The 24988-nt window shown below is 37.1% G+C and overlaps 1 protein-coding gene across 1 annotated transcript in view; it reads left to right on the top strand.

The window, feature by feature from the left end:
* The window catches only part of PTPRN2 (protein tyrosine phosphatase receptor type N2), a gene marked incomplete at its 5' end in the record, with an annotated part of 472560 nt that overhangs the window by 54126 nt on the left and 393446 nt on the right, over positions 1–24988 (top strand). Inside the window, 2 exons of the mRNA XM_083873585.1 lie at positions 8550–8667; positions 13464–13626. Of these exons, the coding sequence (XP_083729711.1) occupies positions 8550–8667; positions 13464–13626 (281 nt within the window). The remainder of the gene's footprint in view (positions 1–8549; positions 8668–13463; positions 13627–24988) is intronic.

The raw sequence follows: 24988 nt of genomic DNA, 5'->3' as shown, positions 1-24988 counted from the left end.
TGACCTGCAGATTGTTCATCTTTGCTGCAGGCAAACTGACTTGGCTAATGCAGTTCCCTGGAAAACTCTGAGCTTTCAGCCACCAAGATCCTACAAGGTTCCTAAGGGAACCCTCTCTTCTGCAGCTGCTGGGCTTTTATTAATAATAATAGCAACAATAACAATTATTGTTATTGTTATTGCTGTAGAAAGAGACTCTGCAAATGCATGCAATATATGGGCTCTCCCAGGAGGAATTTAAAGTCCCAGAGAAATGGCTTAAAAATACAAAATGGAAGATATGGTCCTGCACAAACTGTGTGTAGAGTTTCTTCCAATGGTCTAGAATAAACAAACTACCTTTACGTGCTTTAATTTGTATTTGTCATAGTGCAGCACAGAGTGTGATGAGTAGCAGGCCTAAGGCCATTCCCAGAGTGAGAGTTTCAGGAATATTGAGTTTCCTGATGGGATAGACTAGGAGGGAGTGTCCTTTGCTCTGGCTCATTGTAACCCTCCCTCCAGCTGCTGGTGCATTGTCTGTGCTGTGGTCAGAGGGAATTTTGTTCAAAACCAAAGGCAGAGGTGCCCTTGGAGCTGCAGCTCTCACTCCAGCCTGGGGTGGTATCCCTGGGTATTGGCTTTGCATGTGCAGCTGAGAGCTCTGCTCTGACAGCCGAAAATTGATTTTTCACAAACATCAATGAGACTCCAACAGTTACATAAAACAGGGCTGAGAACCACTATGTGGAGCTGGAAGAACAGTTCTGCTCATAAGCATTTAAAAATACATGAAGAACTGTAGGTCTGAGATGAATTTTCCAGAGTAAGTGTAACCTGTATATCCACTTAATTTTTTGTACTGATTTAAGTGCTGGCACATTTTCACCCAATTCTACCTTGTTACAGGTGATGTTTTAATTTCCAGGCTGAAGACACTTCAAAAGTCCTTTCCCAGGAACTATATTTTTTGTGACAATAAGGCTGTCATCTTACTGATAGCATGAAATGAATTGGATAAAATAAAATGAGAAGGAAAACCTGCTGATTTTAAATGCATTGATAACTGCTATTTGGACAAAAATCTCCATTCTTAGCATTGTACAGTCTAGCTTCACAACCAATTTCTGCATACTTAAAGAGATCCTAAGTTAAAAACTTTGAGTTTAAATGAAAGTGTAGAGTGGTGTAAGACATCTTGGAAGGGAATAATAAGATAGAAAAGGAAAGAGAAAGAAACAGAAAAATGAAAGTAATCTTGACAGAAAGAAAAAGATCATAATTTCTTGCTCTAAAAGGAGATTGCAGAGGAATAATGTATTAAGGAGCTGGTTTGCACCATGGAACTAACATCAGACCTTTTTGGGTTAAATTTGGAATAGTTACATGCATCTTGGTGTGATTGCCAGCTACTGCATTTGGATTCAAAGCTCAGTGAAACAAGCAAAAGTAGTCCCACCTTTATTTTAGTGTCACTATTCTGAATGCATGTGAATATTTCCTCATGTTCATGAAAACTCCTTGGGCTGACAGCACAGAGGAAATATCTGTGCATAGTCCAGGGACAGAAGGACATGGAGGACTAGGTGGTGCACCTTTGCTCACCATGTATTAGAGTTGATTGTTTCTTTAATAAATATGTCACAGCCTGGGCAGGGCAGAAAGATATTCAGGTTAAAGATGGGATTGGGCATGAGTTGAATTGAAGTTGAACATTAATATAAAGTTGTAACAACACAAGACAACCTCTCTTCCTAAAAAGCTTTTCTATGAATGGAATGATAAACTTTTGGGTAGAGGGCCAACAGTCTGTGGGAAGGTTTATATGACATGGTGAATAGCATGGGGTTCCTCTCAAGGACTTGGGAATCATGTATCCATTCTACTATAGTCTTTGGAAAGTAACCTGCTCTGTGTGGAAGTCTGGAGATGTATTTTGCATTATCATATTATTCTTTTATTTCTATCAGCTCCAGTGGCAAAAAAAAAGTCTTTAGAAACACTTAGAAACTTTCTCTTGTAGAAACCCAATTATTTGTAGCTCTCTGCAAGAGCTGAAATAAAGGTAAGGAAACATTACATACTGAGTCCTGTGAGAGCATTTTATAATCTCCTTGGCAAATGAAGCACTCATTTGGCTTTTTCAAATAATAGAAAAATTTCAAAAACTGAAGAGAAAAGCCTTCCCTCTACCTTCTGGGATAGTTACTTAGAGTAAATTAAAATCAGGACTGTAAGCAGATCATGGTTGTAATTTAATTCTGTGGAGATTATCACTTTTATGTATAATAAAACAATATATGAGAAATTGAAGCTGTAATCCTTAGGCAGCCCTTTCATCTGTTCAATAAAACAGAAGCTTTTTGCCTGTGAGTGAATTGCTGCTGCATGCAGCAAATGAAATTCTCCCATATTAGAAAGATCTCACTAGAAACTCCAAAACAAGGCAACAAAGTCACCAATGCATACGTGGTACCTGGCAGTAGAAAAGGAAATGAAACAAATAAACTCCACTGGACTTTCAGGAGATGACCACAGCTCCAGCAGAAATTGATTGGGCAAGAATGGTGATAACTACTTATAACTCCCAGTCATTTCTTCAAATAAATTCTGAATTAGATTTTCTTGTCATCTGGAAGGCAAACACAAAGTTTGACCAGAGCAAAAAAATTCAATTAAAGTAAGTTTTTGTGGAAGTGTAATACAAAGTGTTTTGGCAGACTTTCTTCCAAATTTGTAGAAAACATCTTAGTCAAAATTTTCACTAAAAATGAATATTCCAATACAAAGAAATGGGGAAATTAAAAGGTTATGGTTTAAGAGCAGGTTTTAACTTCTCTATTTCTATTTTTGCCATTAACTTTTTTCAAGTTGTATTGCAAAATTGCTTTTGGATGAAGTTTTATTTTAAGAGAAAACACCAGGATTTTATCTTTTGGCTGCAATCTTAGGTAGGAAATACAGCAATAGCAATTGAAAGACTTAATTTTGTTGTACACAGCAACCTCAACATTAAAGCTGCAATTTTGACTTAGCCAGAGCTGAAATATGTGAACATTATTGCGTACGTCCTTGAGCTCTGAAAAGGGAGGTCTGGAATGAGAACAAGAGCAGCTCCTCTGGAGAATGTGGAAAGGCAGCCTGCAGAAAGGCATGTCTATACCTTACATTGACCTGTCTGTTGTGAAAATAGCCAAGAAAGCAAATCATCCCCAATTCTGCAGACATTCTGACAGCTAAAGTAGGCATTAACAATTTGCAACACATGGCGTGGGGGATGAAAGTCTCTGAGCTCTACAGATGAGAGTTTCCTGGCTGAAATGAAGTACTAGTTGAAGGTAGCTCAGAGGTAAAAAAGAATAAAAAAAAAAAAAGAAAAAAAAAAAAAAAGAAAAAAAAAAAAGAAAATAATAATAATAATAAAAAAATCTACCATATAGGCACAAAATGCCTAACATTACTGAAAGCTGGAGAAAAAATAATGTCACAACTCAGAAATAGTGCCTATCCTGTCTTTAATTCTGAATAATTCTGAGGGGCTTGGGCCTTTATAAAGTGGATTTTCCTGGCATAGAAGGATCAAGTTTTAGTATATAGGTCTCTACAAATTTAGAATAATCTCCTGTCATTTTCAATGAACTTGGTATGTAAAAATAATTTTGTTGATAATATATTGATGCAGAACTCATAATTTTAGATTTTGATTGGCACAAGAACTGGAAGTCAGACAAAGGTTCTGCTGGACTTTCCTGCAGAGCCCAATTCAGCCTCAGGCAACCTGGTCTGGAATAGGGTCAGGAACAGCAGCAGGAAGATTTGTACAGCCGAATCTCAGGGCAATTAGAACTGTTGCTCCTTTAAAGGACTTGAGCTCTTCTGATTTACACCAGAAATCCTCCAAACTGTTAAAAAGTTTCTGTTTTTCTTGCTTAGACCTTCAGAGGCAGGGAAATTTATTTGTATGGGTAAATGTGAACTAGAATAAGTTTAGACAGAGAAATAGCAGATAAATGTTTTTAAAAGATGCTGCTATAATTTGCATACATTAGAGATGTGGTCAGGTATATTTGGAGAGACATCAAGTTTCTCTAAGATGGAAAACAGTCAAAACCACACAAAAGAATGCAATTGCTTAGAAAAATTCATCAGCTGAGAGAAGGAAATGCATATTTGAATTTTGAGTATTTTTCAGTAATCCTCTGTAATTGCTATAGCAGGAAAGGCAATTAAGCAAGCTAAGTGACATTTTATGTTGAATTTGAAAATAATTTTTATTTTAATTCTGTAGGCAGAAGTTAACATCTTCACTACTGCGAAACTGGTTTTTTTCACTATTTAAACTGCTTGCTTTTGATTTGATTTCAACTAAGAATTTTTATGTCTGGTGACATAGCCATTTCTAAGTGTTGAATATAATGAGGACCTAAACAATTTTATTATTTTTGTAGTTGTGGGTAATAATAATAATAATAATAGCCTGTGATATGGAAACAAAAGATGTGGGGAGATACCTGATGATATGAAAGACTGTGTCATACCCAGATGACTTCCATCAGATCTGACCTTCCAGTTGTGTTTGATGTTATAAATGATCAAGAGCCAATCCAAAGTAAAAGAATTTATTTTAGCAATTTTCCAAAATCAAATTAAAAGGCCACAATAAAATCGGACAACATTGATCGAATGCTGGCTGGACAGGGTGACAGCAGCAACGGTGCCATCCAACCTTGCCCAGGAATGCCAGGTCTCAGCGTACAGCTTTTGTACAGTTTTTCTGCCCGGAGGCTACAGCTATTGAAAGTCCAAATATTCATGTGTTTCTTTATTCCCGAGTTAGGTTTGAAAAGATTTCCTGTAAGTAAGAAAGAAGTCTCAAGAGTCTTCTCGGACTCCTCCTTTGGGTTGCTGATTTGATCATCCTCCAGAGTCTCCACCGAGATTGATATCAGATCTTGAGTAGCCCAGAAGTAGAAGTCCATTCTTGATGAATGGGCCATCTCCAGTGCAGCCCTATCGTTTCTGTTGCAAATTTTGTGGTTTCACAGTTGCACAACGGGCCTTGGAATCCCAGAGATGCTCCCGGTAGCTTTTAATAGTCTAAACTTTTAATACAATATTTTTTATACACAAATTTATATACTACATCTGTCACATTTGATAAAGGTATTAATGTCTTATCTTCACTGTCTTTATACCGACATTCCCTTTTCGCACATATTTAAGTTACGGAGTTCAGATCAAATTTTAATAAATTAAGCATTGGGCTGATACCAATGAAAAGTTCTACTTCTATTGGGAAAACTTGTATCAATGGCTGTTTTTTGTGGGGTCTCTCCCTACTATCAATGACCTTCAACTGAGAGCGGTCTTGTGTCTGCTGCTGTCGCTCTTGCGTTTGCATCACTTCAGTGTCCGCCAGACTCCTTCTCTCCCCGTGTCATTGTCCCTGTGTGGGAATTTGGGCTGGGACAGCCCCAGGGGGGATGGTTAATCAGGGGCTGGGCGTCCCCCACGCCGCTCCCTGTTAGTGACATGGAAGTAATGCGAGCACAGGGGCTCTACTGTGATCCTGCTCAGCCGCTGGACACAAATCGCAATAATTGGGCGGCCGGGCCGGGGCTGGATCGAGGTGTGATGGACAAAGGGGACAGGAAATCGCCACACGGCGTCAGATGCTCCTGCTCAACCTCAGCTCTGATTGCCGCTGTCAGTGCGACGTTATGGCTCTTGAATGCGCTGTTTTATTCGGCTCAGTGTGTGGGAGATGTTTTTTTTGAAAGTGAAACAATGCTGGGAAATGATTGGCATGAGGTTAACTTTAGGCAAGCTGCAGCTCCTGAGATCGTTGTGTAAGAGGCAGAAATATTAAATTACTGACAAGGGGATTTTTGAATTAGTTAAAATTTGTGTTTCTTATCCATGTCTTGTTCTAACACTGAAGTGACTTGGAAGCGCTGGAGACACAGCTGGGAGGGCAATATTCCCTTAAATTCAGTTCTTTCCAGCTCTATAACAAGTAGTCTGTTTTTCTTTCTTCTATTTATTCTTTTTCACTGCCACAGTAACATTTTTTACAGTATTAAGGATGATAGGGCATCTTTACTAGTTTGAAATGCATTAGGAGAAGATGTTGAAATAGTGCAGCAGGAGAAAAAAATACACTGAAGATAACAACAGACATACCATTCACTTGACCAGCGAGAACAGGCATCACAGGTTTCCTTTGCTCTTTTAGTGAAAACATTGGGGTTTGTAGGCACAAAACTCTGGATTGCTCAGGATTCAAAGAGATTAATTTCTCATCTGTAAGCATGAATGAACTCTTCTTGCTTTAATGTGAAAAAAGCTCTTCAGAATAATTCAATGTATTTTTCTTCAAATTTTATGTTATTTATTGTGTATTCTTAGGCTTTAATAGGGTTGATATTGGTTTAGAGCTAGAGAGTGAACCTGTAGTAATTTTGGACTCACAGTTCATAAATTTGTAGTTTTAAGGCTATGCTAATGATTTTACTACAGACTTTAGCTGAACTTTTTTTGTTGTACATTCTCCTAAATTGAAAGTTATCTTAGTTTTTTCTCCTTCATGAGATTATAAAAGAAACAGAAATATGTAGTGCTAGACAACAGAAAAGTAAAGTTGAACATATATACATACATATATATAAATAAATAGGTATGAAAGATATCTCAACTTTGTTTTAAAAATCTTTTTAATTACACTACATCAAAGTAATCATAGATGCATGGTGATTCATTTTTGTCTATTCACATAAAAACACATTCTGAGCAGCCTTAGGTTTAGATTTTTAAAACTATTTGAATCCATCTTCTTACGTGGCATCTTTGAAAAGGTGATATTTGCATTTGAAAAGGATGAATCAGAAATAAAACCAGATTAAATAGAGACAGATATTCTTTCCCCTCCAAAGTGTCTGGAGTCATTTACTGTAGCCATTAATATCTAATATGGCTTCAGGTGAAGTGTTTCCTCAATAAACTTGAGTAACATTTCTATTTAAGGAAAGGAGAAAGAAGGATCACAAGTGGAATATTAGAAAGCTTTTTTTGTTTATTAAAACCTTCATGCATCGGTACTTACATTGGTACTGATTTTTATTATTTTAATTTTCACTAATGAAAAAAAGTTTGGGATGCAGTCCACCTAAATCTTGCCTAAATGGGGCCCTTCTTTTTTCCCCCTAAATCTTGTCTAAGTCAAGACAACAGCATAATTTTAATTTTTCCTAGCCCTGTCTAAACATATACTGGACTTACTTAAATATCTCCCCTCCAGGATAAGAATTTAATAAATATTAAAGTAATTTTTACTTCTGTATGCTCAGAATTATCTCCTTTGGCACAATGGAGAAATGTCCTTTTTAGGCTTCTTTTTTAACTCTAGAATTTAGATAAATAATTTCACTTCAATACAGTGGAAAAATCTAAAAAGCCCAATGGATAAAGCACCAATCCAGGTAATGAAGTGGCCAAGTTCTGAGTTCTGCTGGGGCTGAGGATGCTTTATCTTCATCCTAAGGGTCTGCCTATGCCAAAACACCTCATGTTGACTCCAGATGGTGTTGAAGTTTATAATTTGTATGTAAAATAGGGAGTGAACCCAAAATCCTCCTCCCAGGTTTTAGCAATTTCCCTTCCTGGTTTTAACAGCCAGATCTGACTGCCTGAATCTGGTGCTGGAGAGGATTTTTCTTTGAGTGGTTTCTTACAGGAAGATATTATCAGGACAACTGTATCTGGAACTTCTGTCAATGTTCATTGAGAGATTTGTGGTGTTTGGCTGCACAGGGCGTAACAGCAGAAATTCTCTTCCACTGTGTGATATTCAGTTATTAGATATTTACAGATAATTGTGTTGGCAAATTCTATGATCTGAAGTGTTACTGTAACATAAAATCTACAAATCAGGTAACAATTATGTTAGGGATTATACCATTATTTCAGGTATAATTACCATGAGATTGGAAGTGCGTGTACTTAACCAGCAGTCACTGTAATTTGCCTACATAGCTGTGCTCCCCATTTATATAAATGTTCTTTGTTGCAACATTTAAATATAACTTAAATTGACCTCCTCATGTGCTATACTAAAACTTGCAGTACCAGCTCCTCTGTTCTAAACTTTAATGTTTCATGGGGAGTACAGAGGGGCAGTGTGCTGTGAATGGGGAGGAAACGAAGCAACCTTTCAACAGACACCAGCTAGTGGGATAATTTCCACAGCTGTCCAAAATAACCCTTTTTTTCTCTATTAAAACTGCCTTGCAACTAGCTAAGATTCTGCTAAAACCAAAGGCTTTCAAAATATCCTCATGTGATTTACTGTCTTCCTTCCATTGCCATGAAGTTTCATTAGCAAAATTTCATTAACAGAATTTCATACAGAAAAGAAGAATCTGTAGTTAGCTCTTGGGTTCCAACAGAGTGAGGCTTCTTTTTTTCTTTTTTAAATGTTGTTTATATAGGACATCTTTTTGCCAAACTTCCAAGTTATTAAATAGTGAATCTTTTTCATTCTGTTTTTGTTTGTTTGTTTCATTGTTAATCAGGTTTTACCTGGCGAGATGATTACACACAACATGTTATTGGTCAGGAGCTCTCAACCATTCACAAAATCCACAGCAGACGCCCTGATGTATTTGCACCTGAAGGATCTGACACAGAAAAGTAAGTCTTCTGTAGTGTGTTTGTTTGGGTTTTGGAAGGGTTTGCAAATGATAAGAAAGAGGTTGGCCCAGAAGCAGAATTTAAAAAATCACAAAAGCCACTATGTGATTTTTTGCTATGTGATAAAGGTGTCCACCAGTGTTGACGGGGCAGAATGAATTAAAACACTGAACCTTGTTCTTCTGTTTATCATCAAGTTAAGGATGATATCAAGATTCTATTGTTAATTAAGGTGTCAGAATTCAAAACTCAGGCCTTTCATTCAGTTTCTGCACTGTCTACTGTCAGTTCAGCCATCCCTACCCATGACTGGCTTAAAAAGGCAAACTTATAGTACCCTACTACAGGAGATATTTTATTCTGGACTAAGCATTGAACAACATTCTGAGTGACTAATTATATTTTCAAAGTCAAATTCTTCCAAAACATACAAATAATTGATTATAAGTCCATAGATTCCTAGTGGTAGTTGCAAAATTTTTTCAGGAAGGAGAGATTCCTGCAAGTTCCCATGACAGAAAATAATGTTGGGACATGGCTTAAAAGGTATTGAGGGGTGACTTTGCAGTAATTGGTTGCAAGAGACACATGAGTAATTCTTGTAGACTGATACAGTTGTAGAACCTGCAATTATATCATCTTCATATACAGTTACAGATATAAAGAGACTCTTTATCCTGGTCTGTTCTGTCCTACAGGCTTTTCAGTGCAACCCAACCACACAAACCCCAGAATGAAATTTTAGGAACAATTAAAAATGAAAAATTTTGCTTTCTCCTACATGATTTTAAGAAATACTTTCTCAAAAAGTAGTGAAATTAAAAGAAAGGTATTTTTTGTTAAAAAACTTCCATCATAGTGGGATAAATTTGGGCTTCTAGCCTTGATGGGCAAAATATTGAACGTTCGAATTCAGATCTTCATGTACTGCAGTTTGTGGTTTGCATATACTGCAGAACCATTTATTTTCTATATTGTTTTATTTTGTAGAAATAAAATCTGTGTAATTTCTACTTCCCAGTGTCTTCAACTGTTTTCCTCACTTTGTTGTGATTTAATTCCGGGACTTTGACCCTGTACTTCACATGTTTGCTGATTCAAAAGCATTTCTTAAAATCACAGCACCATTTCAGAAGTGCAGTAAGGTAGAAACTTACCTTCTAAAGAAGATAGTGATCTAAAGATTACCATAAAGGTGATAACAACATGTTATTGAGTCCATAAACATGTTTTTACTGCTTAGATACACAAAATGTCAGTATTGAATGGATACTCTCTGGTATCAGAAATGATCTTCAATCTCTTCTGGGGATTTTTTCTTAAGAGAGTACCTAAAATTTTTATTCATGAGAATAAGACAAAATAGACCAAATTTCCAGGAGATAAGGGCCATATTCTGCAGTGTTCCAGATTTGTGGCTATATAAAAATAAAAAATATAAGAAGATAAAGGAAATTATTTATGGTTTAGATTGAAAACAAATACTTTTAGGGATTCCTGTTTTCAACACGTTTGAGATGGTTTACATTTTTAACTATAACGGTGTGTTAGAAAAAAACTGCAACATTTTGTGTATTGATACTTCAGAAACATCAGAATTTTAAGTGTGTTCACGTCAAACAGTTCCTATTGTGGATAGATTTCCTGTAGTCACCAAGCTGTGCTTCTGAAAGCATTATCTTATGTGCCAACAGTTTAAAGCATTAATTGATTTTTCTGGTTGTCCATTTGCAATGTGTTTTGTAGGTCAGAGAACAGTAGGAAATCTGGTGTCTTGTAGATTCTGATCAAGTATGTTATATGTTCAGTGTGCTCAGTGTGCTTGCTAAAATCTTATCAGATAATAATTAAATAATTTAAAAAGCAACTTAGAGTAGGTATCTAATTATCAAAGAAACATTATGTCAGTAAGACCTTTTATTAAGGGTAACGTGTGTAATAAGACAATATGAAGTCATACTAATGAGTCATTAATCCCCACAGAGCTGGTGAGAGCAAGAAAATAGACTCAGACACTTGAAAGGTAAATTGACTTAGGCTAAATTAGTGCATATGAAATCTGATGAAACAGAAGACATGGATTTCATCTCAAAAAAAAAAAAAAAAAAAAAGCTGAAACTGGGAGTTTGATTTCAAGATGAAAGTTCTTTCTTTTTTGGCTAACTGGAGTGTACGTGGTATTTCCTGGGTCCTTATTAAATTTCAAAAAACCCTCTCTTGAAAGAGGACTCAAGATAAAGGAAAAAGGTCTATTCTGCACAGAGGAAATAAATGTCAGTTGTGTTCATTGGTGCAATTAGGCAAAACCACAAATGTTTCCAGCAAACTTCAATGTATGAAATGGGGTATAGTATTATTTCTATAATAAAACCATCATTAAGTCAGTGATAAGATACTCTCAGCATTTAAAAGGGAGAAATTTATTCTAAAATGTGTGGTATCTATTAATTGGAAACATTCCAGAAATAGCAGAGGTGCAGTGATTTAGATATTTCCACAAAAAAAGCTTCTGAAATGCTAGATTTTATAGGAAAGACATAATTATTTCTGTAGATAAATAATTAGATGTGGTGTTGTAGTTATACTCTTAAGTTCACTGTATGCAAAGTCATTTTTCAGAGTGTATTAAAACGGAAAATACTTCCAAATAAGTGCACAAAAAGAACTCATCTGATTGTGATTTCTTCTACACACCAAGTGCTTTTATATGACTTCCATCCATTTTGCAGTATGACTTTGTCATATTAAAAAGTAATATTTTAATTTAGTTGCAATAATTGGTCAGTTAATGCATTTTCATTTCTGAGTTAACAAGGTAATATAGTGATGAACTACAATTTTTTTTAAAAATCTTTCAGATGTATTCATAGTATCTTATTAAAGTTGTCATCAAATACAACATAAAGCTTTGTGGTCTTTTACATTTTAATTGTTTAAATGTTTATAGCATTAAATTACATCTAATGTGGAATGTAAATATAAGTGCAATTATTGTCTCCATTTGAAAAAAGAGAAATATTAGAGCCCTGATTTTACTTCTGCCACCAGTGATAGTGACTATATTTTGTAAATAATGGTTTGAAAAACCATTCTCAATACTGTCCTTTGTCTGTGCATTCAGTTCTTGTTAGATCCAGTGGAAATCCTTGGGGCAGAATTTGGTCTGGTTTTTTTTCCCTTCCTTCTAAAATTAGTGAAGAAAGCAGAAGATAGGTGTTGGAATTAATCAATGAATGCAAGATGAGTGTTAGCAACTGGGATCCTTCCTATGAAGAGAGCCTGTTTGGATTAGTTCATGTCTACTGAAGCAGAAAGCACAGTGCCCAGGTTTTTCTATAACTGCAGAATAGTTTTGGTCTGGCTTTAAGCTGAAAAAAAGGTGGATAATGTTACCTGCATGTCCATGCTCCATCAGAAGGCAGAATTTAGAGCCCTGGAATAAGAGAAAAAGGCAAACAGCATGAGAAGGAAGCAAGACTGATGGTAAATTATATCAGGTTTGCTACAGTGCTCTGTGCAGTAACCCTTTTTCCTGGAGTTTGTGTCCCTGCTGTTACAGGCTGGGGAGAAACAGAGAATTTTCCTGGTGTTTCAAAGTGAGCAAACCTGTGAGCTCTGTTGATTGCAATGCCACCACAGTAAATTAGATTATTAATTACATCTATTAGTATTAAATTAGTAGGGACACATATTTGGTACAACTGTGAGCATAGAAGGAAGTCTGTTAATCTTTGATTAAAGTAATATAATTAAACCCCAGCTTTGGAAAATGATATAATGGTGCTCTCTCAGGCTGTGCCTCTACATTAGTGCCAAGATGTGGGCTGGTAGAATAAAATTTTATTTGCAGTGGCACAGAGATGTTGAAAGTCAAATTCATTCACTGAGCTGTAAAGCTCTTCCACCTGGAATTCTTCTTCACTGGAGAAGTGTGTGGGTATGTGAGTAGGAAATGGTGACACCAAAAGGTGATTTCCCTCAAACAGCTGCCCTCACAGGGAAAGGGAGAGGGCTGGGAACTTTCTCTCTGCATTCTTGCACAAGGAATGAAATAGATACCAATGCTGACATTTAAATTATCATCACCATTTATGTGTTGTTGAGATAGATGAGGACAGCTGGTAATAATTCAGGTTCATTGCACACAGCACTCTGAATCCCATATAAACACCTCCACACTGCTGTCGTTTAATCACATTTCTAGCTTTTCTTTGCAAATGTCACCAAAATCTGTCTAAACCACTCAGGAAACACCACGATTCTGTGAATCCCAGGCACATGAGAAGATCAGAAGAGATACTTGTTCCATCTCATTATTCCATTTTCAAGCCTTTCTCTGGAGTTTATTTGCTCCATTATTTCTGCATATGCAGTAGTCTTTCTTCTATTCTTTACATTGGTGCAGGGCCAAATTGGTCTTGAATCTCATCATCATCCAGTAAGATTTTAAATCTTAGAACCATCTCGTATTTCTTTGGAGTGCAATTTATTCATGTGCATTTTCTTTTTACAAACATTTTCTTTTCTTTTAAACATGGTTTTGCCTTGATGTGGCGTTTTATTTGATTTACTCTAGAATCATTAACTTTGATTCATGAAATAAATTGTTAATTGTGCAAGATTTTTTTGACTGATTTTGCTGAAACATTGAATATTCTGTACTTTTGTGTTTGCAAAGCTTTTGAGTGACTTTTCTGTTATGTATTGAACTACAGTGGCTTGCAGTGCCTTTTTAGTTGGCAACTTTGTACATTGGATAGTCTGGTAACTTTCTTTTCCTTGCTTTTGCTCTACAGGACTTTGGGACAGAATGAAGATAATGAAAGAAATTATGATGTGGAAAATGATGTGAACTTGGCCAAATCTCTTCAGCAATACCTTAAATATCTCAGAATTCTCTCCCAGAGTGCATCTAAAAACTTGTATCCAAGGAAGACAAGTGACAAAGCTTCTGTCAAGGTAGTATTTTTAATGTGGTTCTTACATTCTCTGATTTTGGCTTCCTTTTTCTCTGAGTTCTCATTTTTGAAATTTCCCCTCTGTCTGCAGACCAGACATTGTTTTTTGCTGCCTCCTTCAATTGATTATCATAATGCACTAAGTTTTTTTCAAAATTATTCACCTTGAAGCATTGTAAATGCTTCAGTTTGTCAAATCTGGAGCATTTTGCCCTAACTAGGGATGAATTGCATGGGATGAATAAGGAATAAAGGGATAAAGAAGGACAAAGCTGGTAATATCTTGACTGGCTGATCTGAAATTCTGCATCTGACCTACTCCTCTCCCAAAATTCTGAACTACTGTGGGAATTCATGCTGGTGTTTATGCTGCTTAGGGTACAATTCACATAATCTATAAGCAGATTTTAATAATGGGTCTGATAAATGGTGCCTTAACAGTTCCTGCTTCTTATTGATCATAAGGAAAGTCTACTGTGACCAGTTAAGGCTCATATGTATGCATTATAAATGTGCAGATAGCTGGGAAGATAAATCACAACCATTAAATCTTGAGTATAGACTATGTCAAAAACTCCAAACATGCCTATTTGAGAACTAAAGCATTTTTTTCTCTTCCTAGAGAAAATCTGTCTCACTCTAAGGTGCAACTTGATAAATTTATTTAAATCATTGGATGAAGGGGTTCCATACAACAGGCCCTTATGGTCCTGTATCTTTTGCTCAAAAGATGTGCACCCTGATTTTAAAGAACTAGGCTGCTGTTACAGCAATCCTTTACAAGAAATTGTCTGTGCTATCCCAATGCATACAGTATAAATGCAAAATTTGCCAAAAAATATACTGAAGGTTTGGGAAAAGCATCAGGTGAATAGACTGAAGTGTCAAAGCCAGACTGCTTTAGTTCAGTTCAGGGATAATTCAGAGACACGGAACCACTTTGGTATCTGCAACAACTCCTGGCCACAGCACCAGCTGTAGCAACCATTCAGTCATGGTTATTATCCTTGTCACAGCTTCTCAGTTTCCGACTGACTCATATCCAGCACTTATGATTTATGGCACATGTCATCAGGTGCTCATCTGGGGCAAGAGGAGCTTTCAGGCAGAGGCAAGGCAGCTCTGGGGAGGGACCAGGGACCACCTTAGTGGTGCTTTTCCTCCACTCTCTCCTCATGGGCGCTGGCTGCAGTGAGGATGCTCTGTTTTGAATCACTGGCTTTCAACAAAAACTTGCTCAAGAACTATTTCATTGGGTCTGGTGTTGCCATGCAAGTTCATAAATAATCCATATGGCTGAGACCTTCTGTGGGGAAGCCTGCTGTGATAACACCACCCACCAACCTTATCGAGTGTTGCCATGGAGATGGGTACTCTGAAGCCTGGGGGAGTGGGATAAAGAGGAGAAAATCTGGAAATGAAGCACGTATAGGAGCAAACCATACACTTCTATTTACTAAGGAGCATTTTGAAACAACAGACATTGAGTCATGTGCTACCTATAATTTAAAATCAAAAAAAAAAGAAGAAAAAAGTAAATTTATTTTAAAAACTAGTAATCAGCCATGATTTTAAATGAGCCTTGAGATGTTCTCCTATCCTCGGCAGATAAAATGCAACTGCTCTTCTTGAGAAAGCAAGAAGGACATAGTATTTTATCCTGATTCAATGTTTTATTAGTGAAATAGCATTTAAACAAGAGAGAAACCAGGATTTTTGCTGCTCCAAGAAGCAGAAAAAAAATCACATCAAATTTAACAATTTGAAAAGAAAAGGCGGAAAAGTAACGGAATGATCTACCTCTGATATGGTTTTACCACTTGAAATTGGGGAAAGCTGCCTTAAGCACTTTAATTGCAAGCTTCAACAAAATGTTGGTACCTTATTTTTTGTATTTAAATATAGATAAATTACAAACCCACATTAAATAATTGTAGCAAGGTCTGATCTTTTAAACTTCCTGTTCTTTTCTGATTAAAATAAACACAAGACAGAGGTACTTTATCCTGCTTAGAACTGCAGCTCTTGGGCTTTGCCCTTCTTAAAAATAATTTTCTTTCAAGTATATATTTACCTCTGTCACTTCACTCCTGCTCTTGTGGAGTAAGAGATATAACACTGCTCTGGGTGCTTTGATACCTTACATGCTGTGAAATGTAGCTGAATCTTGCAGAAATTTTGTGCTTCTTGACAGACTTCCTGCATGGATTTAGGTTCCAAGCCTGACATCAGAGGTCTCTGGTCAAATGTAAAACAAAGGTAGATAAAAGATAAAGAGGTTTTAAAATATTCCTTATACTCTGGAAGGGTTATTTTGTATTTGTATTTTAACATTGATATATTTTAGAAACTTTCAGCCTTCAGTTGCCCTACTGTCTTCCACTTGTATTATCTAAATAAAACTACAGAGCTTCAGAATTACTGAATAGACATCACACATACAGTTATGCAGAAAGTTGTAAAACAAAACATCACAAAACTTAAAGCAGGAAACTCTTTTCCTATTTCCCTTGTTCAAACAACTGTCAGCTTGAGGTTTGATACAACAGTGACAGAAATAACACCAGTAAACTTAAAATTGTGTGATTGACCAAAATGTCTGTGGTGTCTACCATTTACTGCAAGAGCTTCTTGGGGTGATTTTTGAAGCACTTAGTTCATCACTAACTTGGAATTATTTCTCAGTATTTACTCAGTATCTGCTGCAGGCTGTAATCTAGCCAGCTGATAATGACTCTGTCAGGGAATAAATAGCAGCAAATCAGGAGTTTGGTGGGTCTGTTTCCCAAGGGTTACAGTTGTAAAGAACATTTCGTTATAGTTCAGCTGAAAAGAGTTGTTCAGGAAATGGGCACTTGGTGGCATTTGTTACTTAAGCATTAGCTAGTGGGATTTTGTATTTGGTTTTCTTGGTCTTCCCCCACGCACACTTGGGCATTATGAAAGTTTTACCATTCAGAAGATGCTGAGTTATCCTTCTTTGTGATTCCTTTCCACCAAACCTGGATGCAGTATGGAAAATAACAAATAGCCAGACACATATTTTAATGAAAATTGGATTATCTTAGCAACAGAGGCAAGAAATACAGAAGCTCCAAATCATGTGTGTATTGCCCTGCCCTCTCATAGCAAAACACCCAAACCCCTGAAAACCCACTGCATTGTAGACATTACTACAGAAACTGAGGCTCAGGGTTTTGTTGGATTTGAAAGATAGCGTGTAGCTGGTACTGCTAAAGCTCAGAGGCTGTAAAGGAGAACTTGCTGGCTTTGCTGGTCTGTATGCCTGTATTTGAATAGTTACAGGAGATTTCAATTGTGCTGCTTTCAGCTGACCAAGAAAATTTTTTAATCATCACAGTAAAGGAACTTATTTGAAACCTGACCCAAATGTACTTCCTGCTGGACAGGCTGTAGGAATTAGGAAGTTGCCATCATACTTGTGCTGTGGCTGTGTTTCTTGATGTAGGAATCTCTGTTCTGTGGTTTGGGTTTTGTGGTTTGAAGATTCACGGAATTGTTTCTTCTCCTTCTCCCTGACTTGGCCTCTGAAGGCTTCAGTTAGGGTTGGTCCTACTTGCTGCTGAGGTCTTTGCCAATGTGCTATTCCCTTGTGGGTAGGATGGGGGGGAAAGAGAAAATTATGTCAGATACATTAGGGAATTTCATTAATTTTCTGTTCTTACTGTTTCTTTGTATTTCGGTTACATTCATTTTTTGTGGTAGAATTCTTGTGTAGGTATAGTGATTACAGAAATCTCCACACCTTAGGTATTCTTATAAATTTTAAAGCAAAGATTCCTGGGGAAAAAAACCCACAATCTTTACATCAAAGAAGGGGCTAATAAAGTTAAAGGCCTTTTCAGAATCGTGAGGGGCAAAAGAAACAGGTAAAGTGACTGGTTAGTGCCAGAGGCTTGTGGCTCAGCAGTGCAGTGGTGCTGAAGGGGGAGAAGCTGCAAAATCTTATAAATTATATAAAATTAAAATTCACATATTTGCTGGCCTAAAAAAAAAATTTTTCAAATCTTTGTAATTGATCACCAGAAGAACTAAGATGTGTGATAATTATTTAAAAGGATTATTATTTATTTTAGAAAATCTGAGTTCATGAATGCACAAAAATGTAATCTGAGCTTATCTGCAAATAATAATTACTGTGGTTAACTAGTAAGAAATTAATCATTGCACATTTTGACCTGAAACTTTAATTCAGGGAAACAGCACCCTTATTTATCTAACACTGATTTAAATACAGGACTGACTGAATTTCATCAGAATTTTGACAAAAAGTCAAAAAAGTTCCTGCAGTGTACATTTAAACTCTATTTATATAAAGGTAAAAGTTAAGATTTCATATATAAAGGATTATGTATAAACAACTGCAATTCATCCGTGCTTGAACACTCATAAAAATATTTCTGAAATAATTGACCAAGGAATGTCTCCTTGAAGCTACAGAACTGCCTCTATTGGCATTCGTATGCAACGATATCTGAGTATTTCCCAATCATTGGTGTATTCATTTACCTACGGCCATTACAGAGTAGGGAAGAGCTAATCCCCCTGCTTCACAGATAGATTAGACAGATTTTCTGACATCATGAAATAATTTTTTGTGAAGCATAGACTGAAAGGTAAGCCTCAAATCCAATAAAAGTATTTAATCTTTCAGATCATTCTCCTCTTCATGGCTCTTTATAGCAAAACAGAAATATTAAATCCTCCTTAAAAAAGCCAACAAACACACAGACACAAAAACCCCCAAACTAACCAATGGAAAACCCCACAAAATCCAAAACCAAACCAAAACAACCCCAAAACCCAACAAACAAACCCCCATAAGCACTGGAGCAGAAATCATTTGACCAAGTAAAGATGTCTGTATTGCTGCAGATCAGCCTAAATTCATTCCATGATCAATGGAGGAAAAAGAGAATTTTCAAGTTGTGATCCATCTGTTTTAATTTAAGTATATAAAATGAGATAGTGTAATTTCCATTCTCTTGTCCATTCTGCAGGAGTCTGGTATAGATTGCAACTTTTTCTGCAAGGACTAGTACCCACACATTTAAAACTTTAATAGAATCATGGCTACAAAGCCTAGTAAAATTGCAATCATGTTCTGTGTGGCCTTAATACACAGTCTAGTGACCTAATGTACTTGTGATTTAGTTTTTGAATTAATAATTTAGCAAGGGAACATTCTAGTGCTAGTATTATGCTCAAATCTTAGATCCAACCCATACTTTTACCTACAGCCCATCAGTTTATGCAGGATATTATGACAGAGTTTCAACATCTAACATAGAAACCATCATTTCCCTTATCACACAGGTATCTTGTAAGGATTAATTATTTTTTCAATTATTAGAAGACACAAGTGCCATAGAAATGTTATTATAAATGATCTCTGTCAACTCTGGAATCTTATTTAACAGGGCACTTAATTAATTTCTAGTAATTCCCAGATGAAACATAGATTGATACTTTTAAAATCTCAAATACTGACTGGATAGTTCTTTTTCAAACCCTTCCCTTCAAAATCAACTATTTTTTTTCCAAGTACCATATGTTTGGAGTTCGTTCCTGTAATTTTTCCTGCAAGTTTGCTGTTTGTCTTGCAAATATTTACTCCCGGTACTTCAGTACATTGCAATCAGTAAATAGAAGATGATGGAGCTGATACAAAGTGCATTCCATTTTTATTTTCCATTATACTTATCAAATGAGGGAGTAGAGCTCACAGAAATTTAAACTTACTTTATCTACCTCTGTGTATGTTGGTGTAGACGTTTCAGGACAGTGAAACAACCATTTCTCTATTTTTAACGGGGGAAACGACCTCATCTGACCTCAAGCAGTTGTCCAGCAAATGGAAGGTTGCTTTCAATGGGATTGTAAAGCAATGTTGTGGACATCAGTCCTGCAGATCTCTATTCACTTGCATTTCCTAGGATAAAAGTATTTTCTAGATTCATGTGTTGGAGTTATAAATATACCAAATTGGTGTTAATGCGCTCAACTTTTGGCAGATGAAGATCATCATGTTTCTATGAAAATCATCTTTAGATAATGAGATAGTTCAATATACCAGCATATGCCTACAGAAAATGTGTCTAAACATCATTCACTGAAACCCTGAGTTAACAGACTTATTGGCATGTGAGCAAAATGTTCTCAGGCATGGGAAGCTGATACACCCTGGTAGATCTATCAGCACTGATCACCAGGCTGCACAATTTCTACCATCACTGTGGGCTGACTGTCACTCTTTGGTTACTGCTGGTGGTGTCAGGGAGCTCCTGAATGCAGGGGCCTGGCAGAGGCAAAGATGGCCCAAGCCTTGTGTCCCCATGTGCAGGCAGTGGCCAAGTGGAGCAGGGATTGCCAGGAGGCACAAGGTACAGCACAGAGCTTCCCACCCAGGAGAATCATTAGAAATTGAGTTTGTTGAGAAGACAGGACAGACACGAGACTTGGTCAGACAGGTGTATTGGTCAGCCTACTTTCATGCTTGCTGCCATTCCAGACTATTCCTTTTTCCTAAACATCCCATAGTATGTCTCAGACAATGATAATATGGCACCCGTAAGGAGTGCTGCATCTCTTAAGGAGTCCCACACACCTGCAGACATTAACCCCTTTCAGTCTGCAGGGTGATCCAGAGAGCTTTTCCCACCACCTGTCTGGTGGATAGCACTCCTGGCCATGATGGCTGATGGCTCACTGTGCTGGCCCTGGATGGAGCCAGGGCAGGGGCCCCTTGCCATCCATCAGGTTATTGGGGGTCATCCACCCCTCATTTTTCTCCATGTGTTTTTACCCTTTATGTGTGGAGACAAGCCAGGTTATCGTGTGTCTCAATGTGTAAAATTGACCTTTTTTGTTTATGATGAGCCAATCATGAATGCTGAGGAAAGGCCAACCATCCTTCTACACTGAAGGAAATGTTTTGCCCATAGGATGGAGATGGGTCAGAAGGAAAGAGAAAAAACAGCAGTTATGAAAACTAAAGACAGTAAATTACATCAACTGACAGCAAAAATTATCCATTATAGGAGGGTATGTTGTAGATAGTTGAAGGGTAGGCAAGTGGATCTTCGTAAGGAGATCAAGAATGGCAGGGAACATCTGAGAATACAAAGTGATTTTATTAAATAGCAACTTATACATGAAAGAAGCAAGAAGCCAGTGTATTATCCTTTCTTTTTTCTCTTTCTCTTTTTTTTTTTTTTTTTTCTTTTTTCTTTTTTGAGGGTTGTTTTGTTTAAGACTGGAAGCCAAATCTCAGAAATCAACTGAAATTACAGCATTATTGAATGCTGTAGAGTCAGAGCCTGGACATTCCTGTTGCACTTTGGTTTCACAAGGATTAGGAAATAAAGTCATGAATAGTTTTGATCAAAGCAGACTCTGAAGGCTCCTTTTGCTTGATCGAGTTTTTGACACTCCAAACTACCAGATGTTAATTAACAATCTCTGCCGCCTTCTCTGATGTAGTTATTAAATTGTTTCAAAGCTACTGTATTTTCAGAAAAAAAATAGAAGCTAGTTACAGAAAATTAATAATGAACTAGTAGGTCAGGTGAGATGACTTTAATGTTGCCTGTTGCGTTAAAACTGTGAATCTGTGGAAAGGCCATGGGTCTGATGCTGTCCCATCACTGCAGGAAGCACTGATTTGGTCTCTTTTCCAGTTTCTGGATTCTGAATTAGTTTTCCAAATTCTTCCAAATTGGGCTTTGTGCATGGTATAATTATAGTGTCATCATGGTATCATTATGGTATCATTACAGTTAGTGAAAAGGTCATTAGCAAAGCCCTTTGCTTCATTGTTATTTAGACAATTGAAAACTTTCATTGGCTGTAGTTATTATTTTCAGATAGAGGTAACACTGAATTTGGTGCAAAGTATGTAAGGTCATGTCCACAGCATGCAGAGCTTGTCAGGGGAGTTCCCATCTGACAGGACAGCACTGTGTGGGCACAGCAGCTCCCCAGCTGGAAGAATTCAGGCTCTGTTGTCATAGGACTTGCTACTTTAGCTGTGATACTCTGAGTTCAGAGCTGTGCTGCTTGCTCAGCCCCCGCCCCATCCAGAGACTTTGATGCTGTCACCCATTCCATGAGACCTGTTTGGTCTTCAGGTTTCATTGTTGGGTGGATTTCTATCAATTTAAAGGTAAATTGAGCAGTACAAATTCACAGTCTACCCTTTAATTCAGGAATCAGGCAGTGCCACTTGTGCTGGTGTTTATTTTGGGGGTTCACATGAGTACATGCATCTCCCATGTAGTAAGTTTGCATAAGGCAAGTGTGTGTGAGTCACAGAGCATCTAGACTGTGTCTGGTGCAAAAAGCTAAACTTCTTTCACTCCACACAGTGAATTAAGGTATGAGGTAATTTCATTTCTGGTAGTCTTTGGAAAACGTTATTTTATCCCACCATGTGTAAAGATGGGCCTTCCAGTGCTTGTTGTTGTTTTATTTTCTAATTTCAGAGACCATAATGTCAATATCTCAAACAGGCACAGTAAATTAAGAGTTGTAGGTGGAATCATGCTTCAGCCAAATTTAGGTGGTAGCAAACATGGGTTAATATCTGCAAATGCATCAAACAGAAAAACATAAATGAAATTGAGGGCAGAAGTTTTCTTTTTTATGCATTTCTAAGGGATTTTTGTTAGCTCTAAATGACTTCAGGATTTAGCAAATATATGTGCAAGAAAGGAAGTATTTTGTCATAAATTTGATTCCATTCTTTCTGCACTTGAGCAAAACATTCAAGTCAATCTAGCCTTTAGTGGATAAATTGAACAGCATTGTGGTTTATGTATCTAATCCTGCACCGCTCTTTTTTTTTTTTTTTTTTTTTTTTTTTTTTTTTTTTTTTTTTTAAATAAAACATGTAGTCCATAGACTTTTGCATAGTGTGTCTGCAGAGTGTAATTTAATGTGCCCTTCTGTGAACTTTCATGCAGAAAATGTCAGTTAGTTACATACCTAAACCATACAAGACATTGCCCTAACAATTCCATCTTCAGAAAGGTTAGTGTGTGTGGATCTTTTGTAATGTGTGAATTATAGAGATAGATTATTTGAAAGGTGGTGAAGGAGAGGGAAATCCTGTGCAGATGGTAAAATAAGATATTTTTTTAAAACTGAGGGGTTTAGCAATTCTGAGTACTTTTCAAAGGCTTTGTATCAGTGACATGAGATAATTGAACAATATTTTACCTATTAAAAAATGAAATGTTCCTGATAGTAACAGAGGCTTGTATTTCAACCCTACTCAGTATAAACTATCTATATGGTAACTAGTGCATTCTTTATTTTTGCACATTTCAGTTAATGTTTGTTTGGGGTGGGGGTTTTTGTTCTATTACTGGCAGTACTTCATTTGAATCCTGTGTAATCAATCCAAAAATGTATTTTCTTTCAAAAATTTCCAGCTCTGTGTTTCCCTCTGCTTCTCCACAATGTTAGAAGGTTCTCCAAAGGCACCAATATGGGAATTTACATTCTTTTCACTAACCATGGACTATGCCATTTAACTTTGACATTAATCAAACTAGCAATGTCCATATTCAGGAGTGGGTTTTGCAAAACCCACTTCAAATAAGATAATCACAGTGCTCTGCAACTGTTATTAATAACTTGAGATGTAAATTGTCTCTGGATTCTAGATTGTATATTACTGATATTTCCTATATTTTTCTGTAAAAATTAGATGTTTTTTCCCCGTGCCACTTAGGTAAACCCATAGTTTAGGATTGTATTTATCTGTGCTGCAATTTTACTTGGATTTCATCTTGCATATATCAGGTGGCACATACACTTCTGGTGTTTTGTTTGAGATGGAGGCAGCAAGGAAGGGGATTTTTTCTCCTGCAAGTGGAGGATTGCCATACAGCTGTGAGACCCCTTTAATTAAAGTCAGAGTAAACTACATCAGAAGGGCTGCTATCTCAGCGAAGACAGCTGAGCTGTCAGTGCTCTGCTTTAATTAGAACTTTTAATATTTCATCCCTTACTACCCAAAGTGTGACCTGTCAAGCTGCTGAGAGGCTGCCCCTTCCTGATAGAGGTGCAGCTCTGAGCCCAGGACTGGCACACACTTATATCCAATTTGTGTATGATCAGTTGGTGGGTTGTTGGTCTTTTCTTTGTTGATGTGTTTCTTGTCTGCAAGAACAGAAAATCACTGATCTGTCAATGCTAAAGGGTATTTGGGCTTGTTAAATAGCTCGTCAAAAGCCAGCCCACTTCTCCTAAACCTAATCTTTCATATGGTTTTAATGTTCCGCAGTTTCTTCCCCTCTAACACTTACTAGTAAAGCTTAAGAGACAAAAGAGAGAGCTGGATATGGGACACAGATCCAAATTACCGAATTGGATTGAGTGATTTCTTGTCTTTCCGTGGCTGTATGGGGAATGTCCTCTTCCCCCTGTTGCATTTCTCCCTTTCCCAGCTCCCTGCTCTTCCTTCCCTTGAGCCCAGGAGGTCCTCTGGAAGGCTGCAAGGCAGAGGGAACAGGAGTGGGGAAGGCAGATGGCAGCTTATGTGAATTCTCAGTGAACTGCTCAGGGTGTCCTGGGCTGCTTTGTGTCATCCTCTGCAGTTCCTCCTCACTCTGGAGTGAGTATCATTAGAGAGTTAATTACCCCAGGCAAAGACCCGTTCAAATAGGGAGATAAATGCATCTGACTGTAAGTTTTTCACATTTAGACTTTGCTATTAAACATGTAAACAGCGTTCAACTTGCATTTTGACAACTGGCTCCCCCTTGGAGCTGATCAGAGCAATGCCTACCCTGCAGCTGGAGTACTGAACCAGAGCTGCACTGCTGCTGTTTGATACAGTTCCCAGGGGACACTGAAATATTTCACACACAAAGCTGCTTGATCTCTAGCTCTGTATTTTTTGACACTGCTTCACTGCAGCCCAGTTTCTTGGCTTTCACAAAGCACATTTCTATGTTAAAGACCAGCTGCAGAAATCCAAAGCCTTGCATTGGTAGGTCACAAACCAAAGTGGTCAAAGTGCCTTTTGTCTCTGTAATAAAATTGCCTATACCATAATTCTATTTAAACTATGATATGGAAGCATGGAATGAACCTCTGCAGTCATTTCTTAAGGGGAAGAAAACCCTCTTGGAAAGAAATGGATGTGAATATGTATTGTAAAATCCACTGGCTGTCATCAGAAGAAATAAAATGGTTCAGATGGAGAGCAAAATTATTGTCCAGAAATTAGGACCTAGATTGAATCTAAAAGTAATTATTCATCTTTGGAGGAGTTTATCAATTTTACTTGTTTTGTTTTTACAAAGTACATTAACAAATACAAAAATAATGAT

This window comes from Zosterops lateralis (genome assembly GCF_965231275.1).
Source record: "Zosterops lateralis genome assembly, chromosome: 1".
In the NCBI taxonomy this organism is placed as follows: domain Eukaryota; kingdom Metazoa; phylum Chordata; class Aves; order Passeriformes; family Zosteropidae; genus Zosterops; species Zosterops lateralis.
This window is presented reverse-complemented; position numbering and strand designations above follow the sequence as displayed.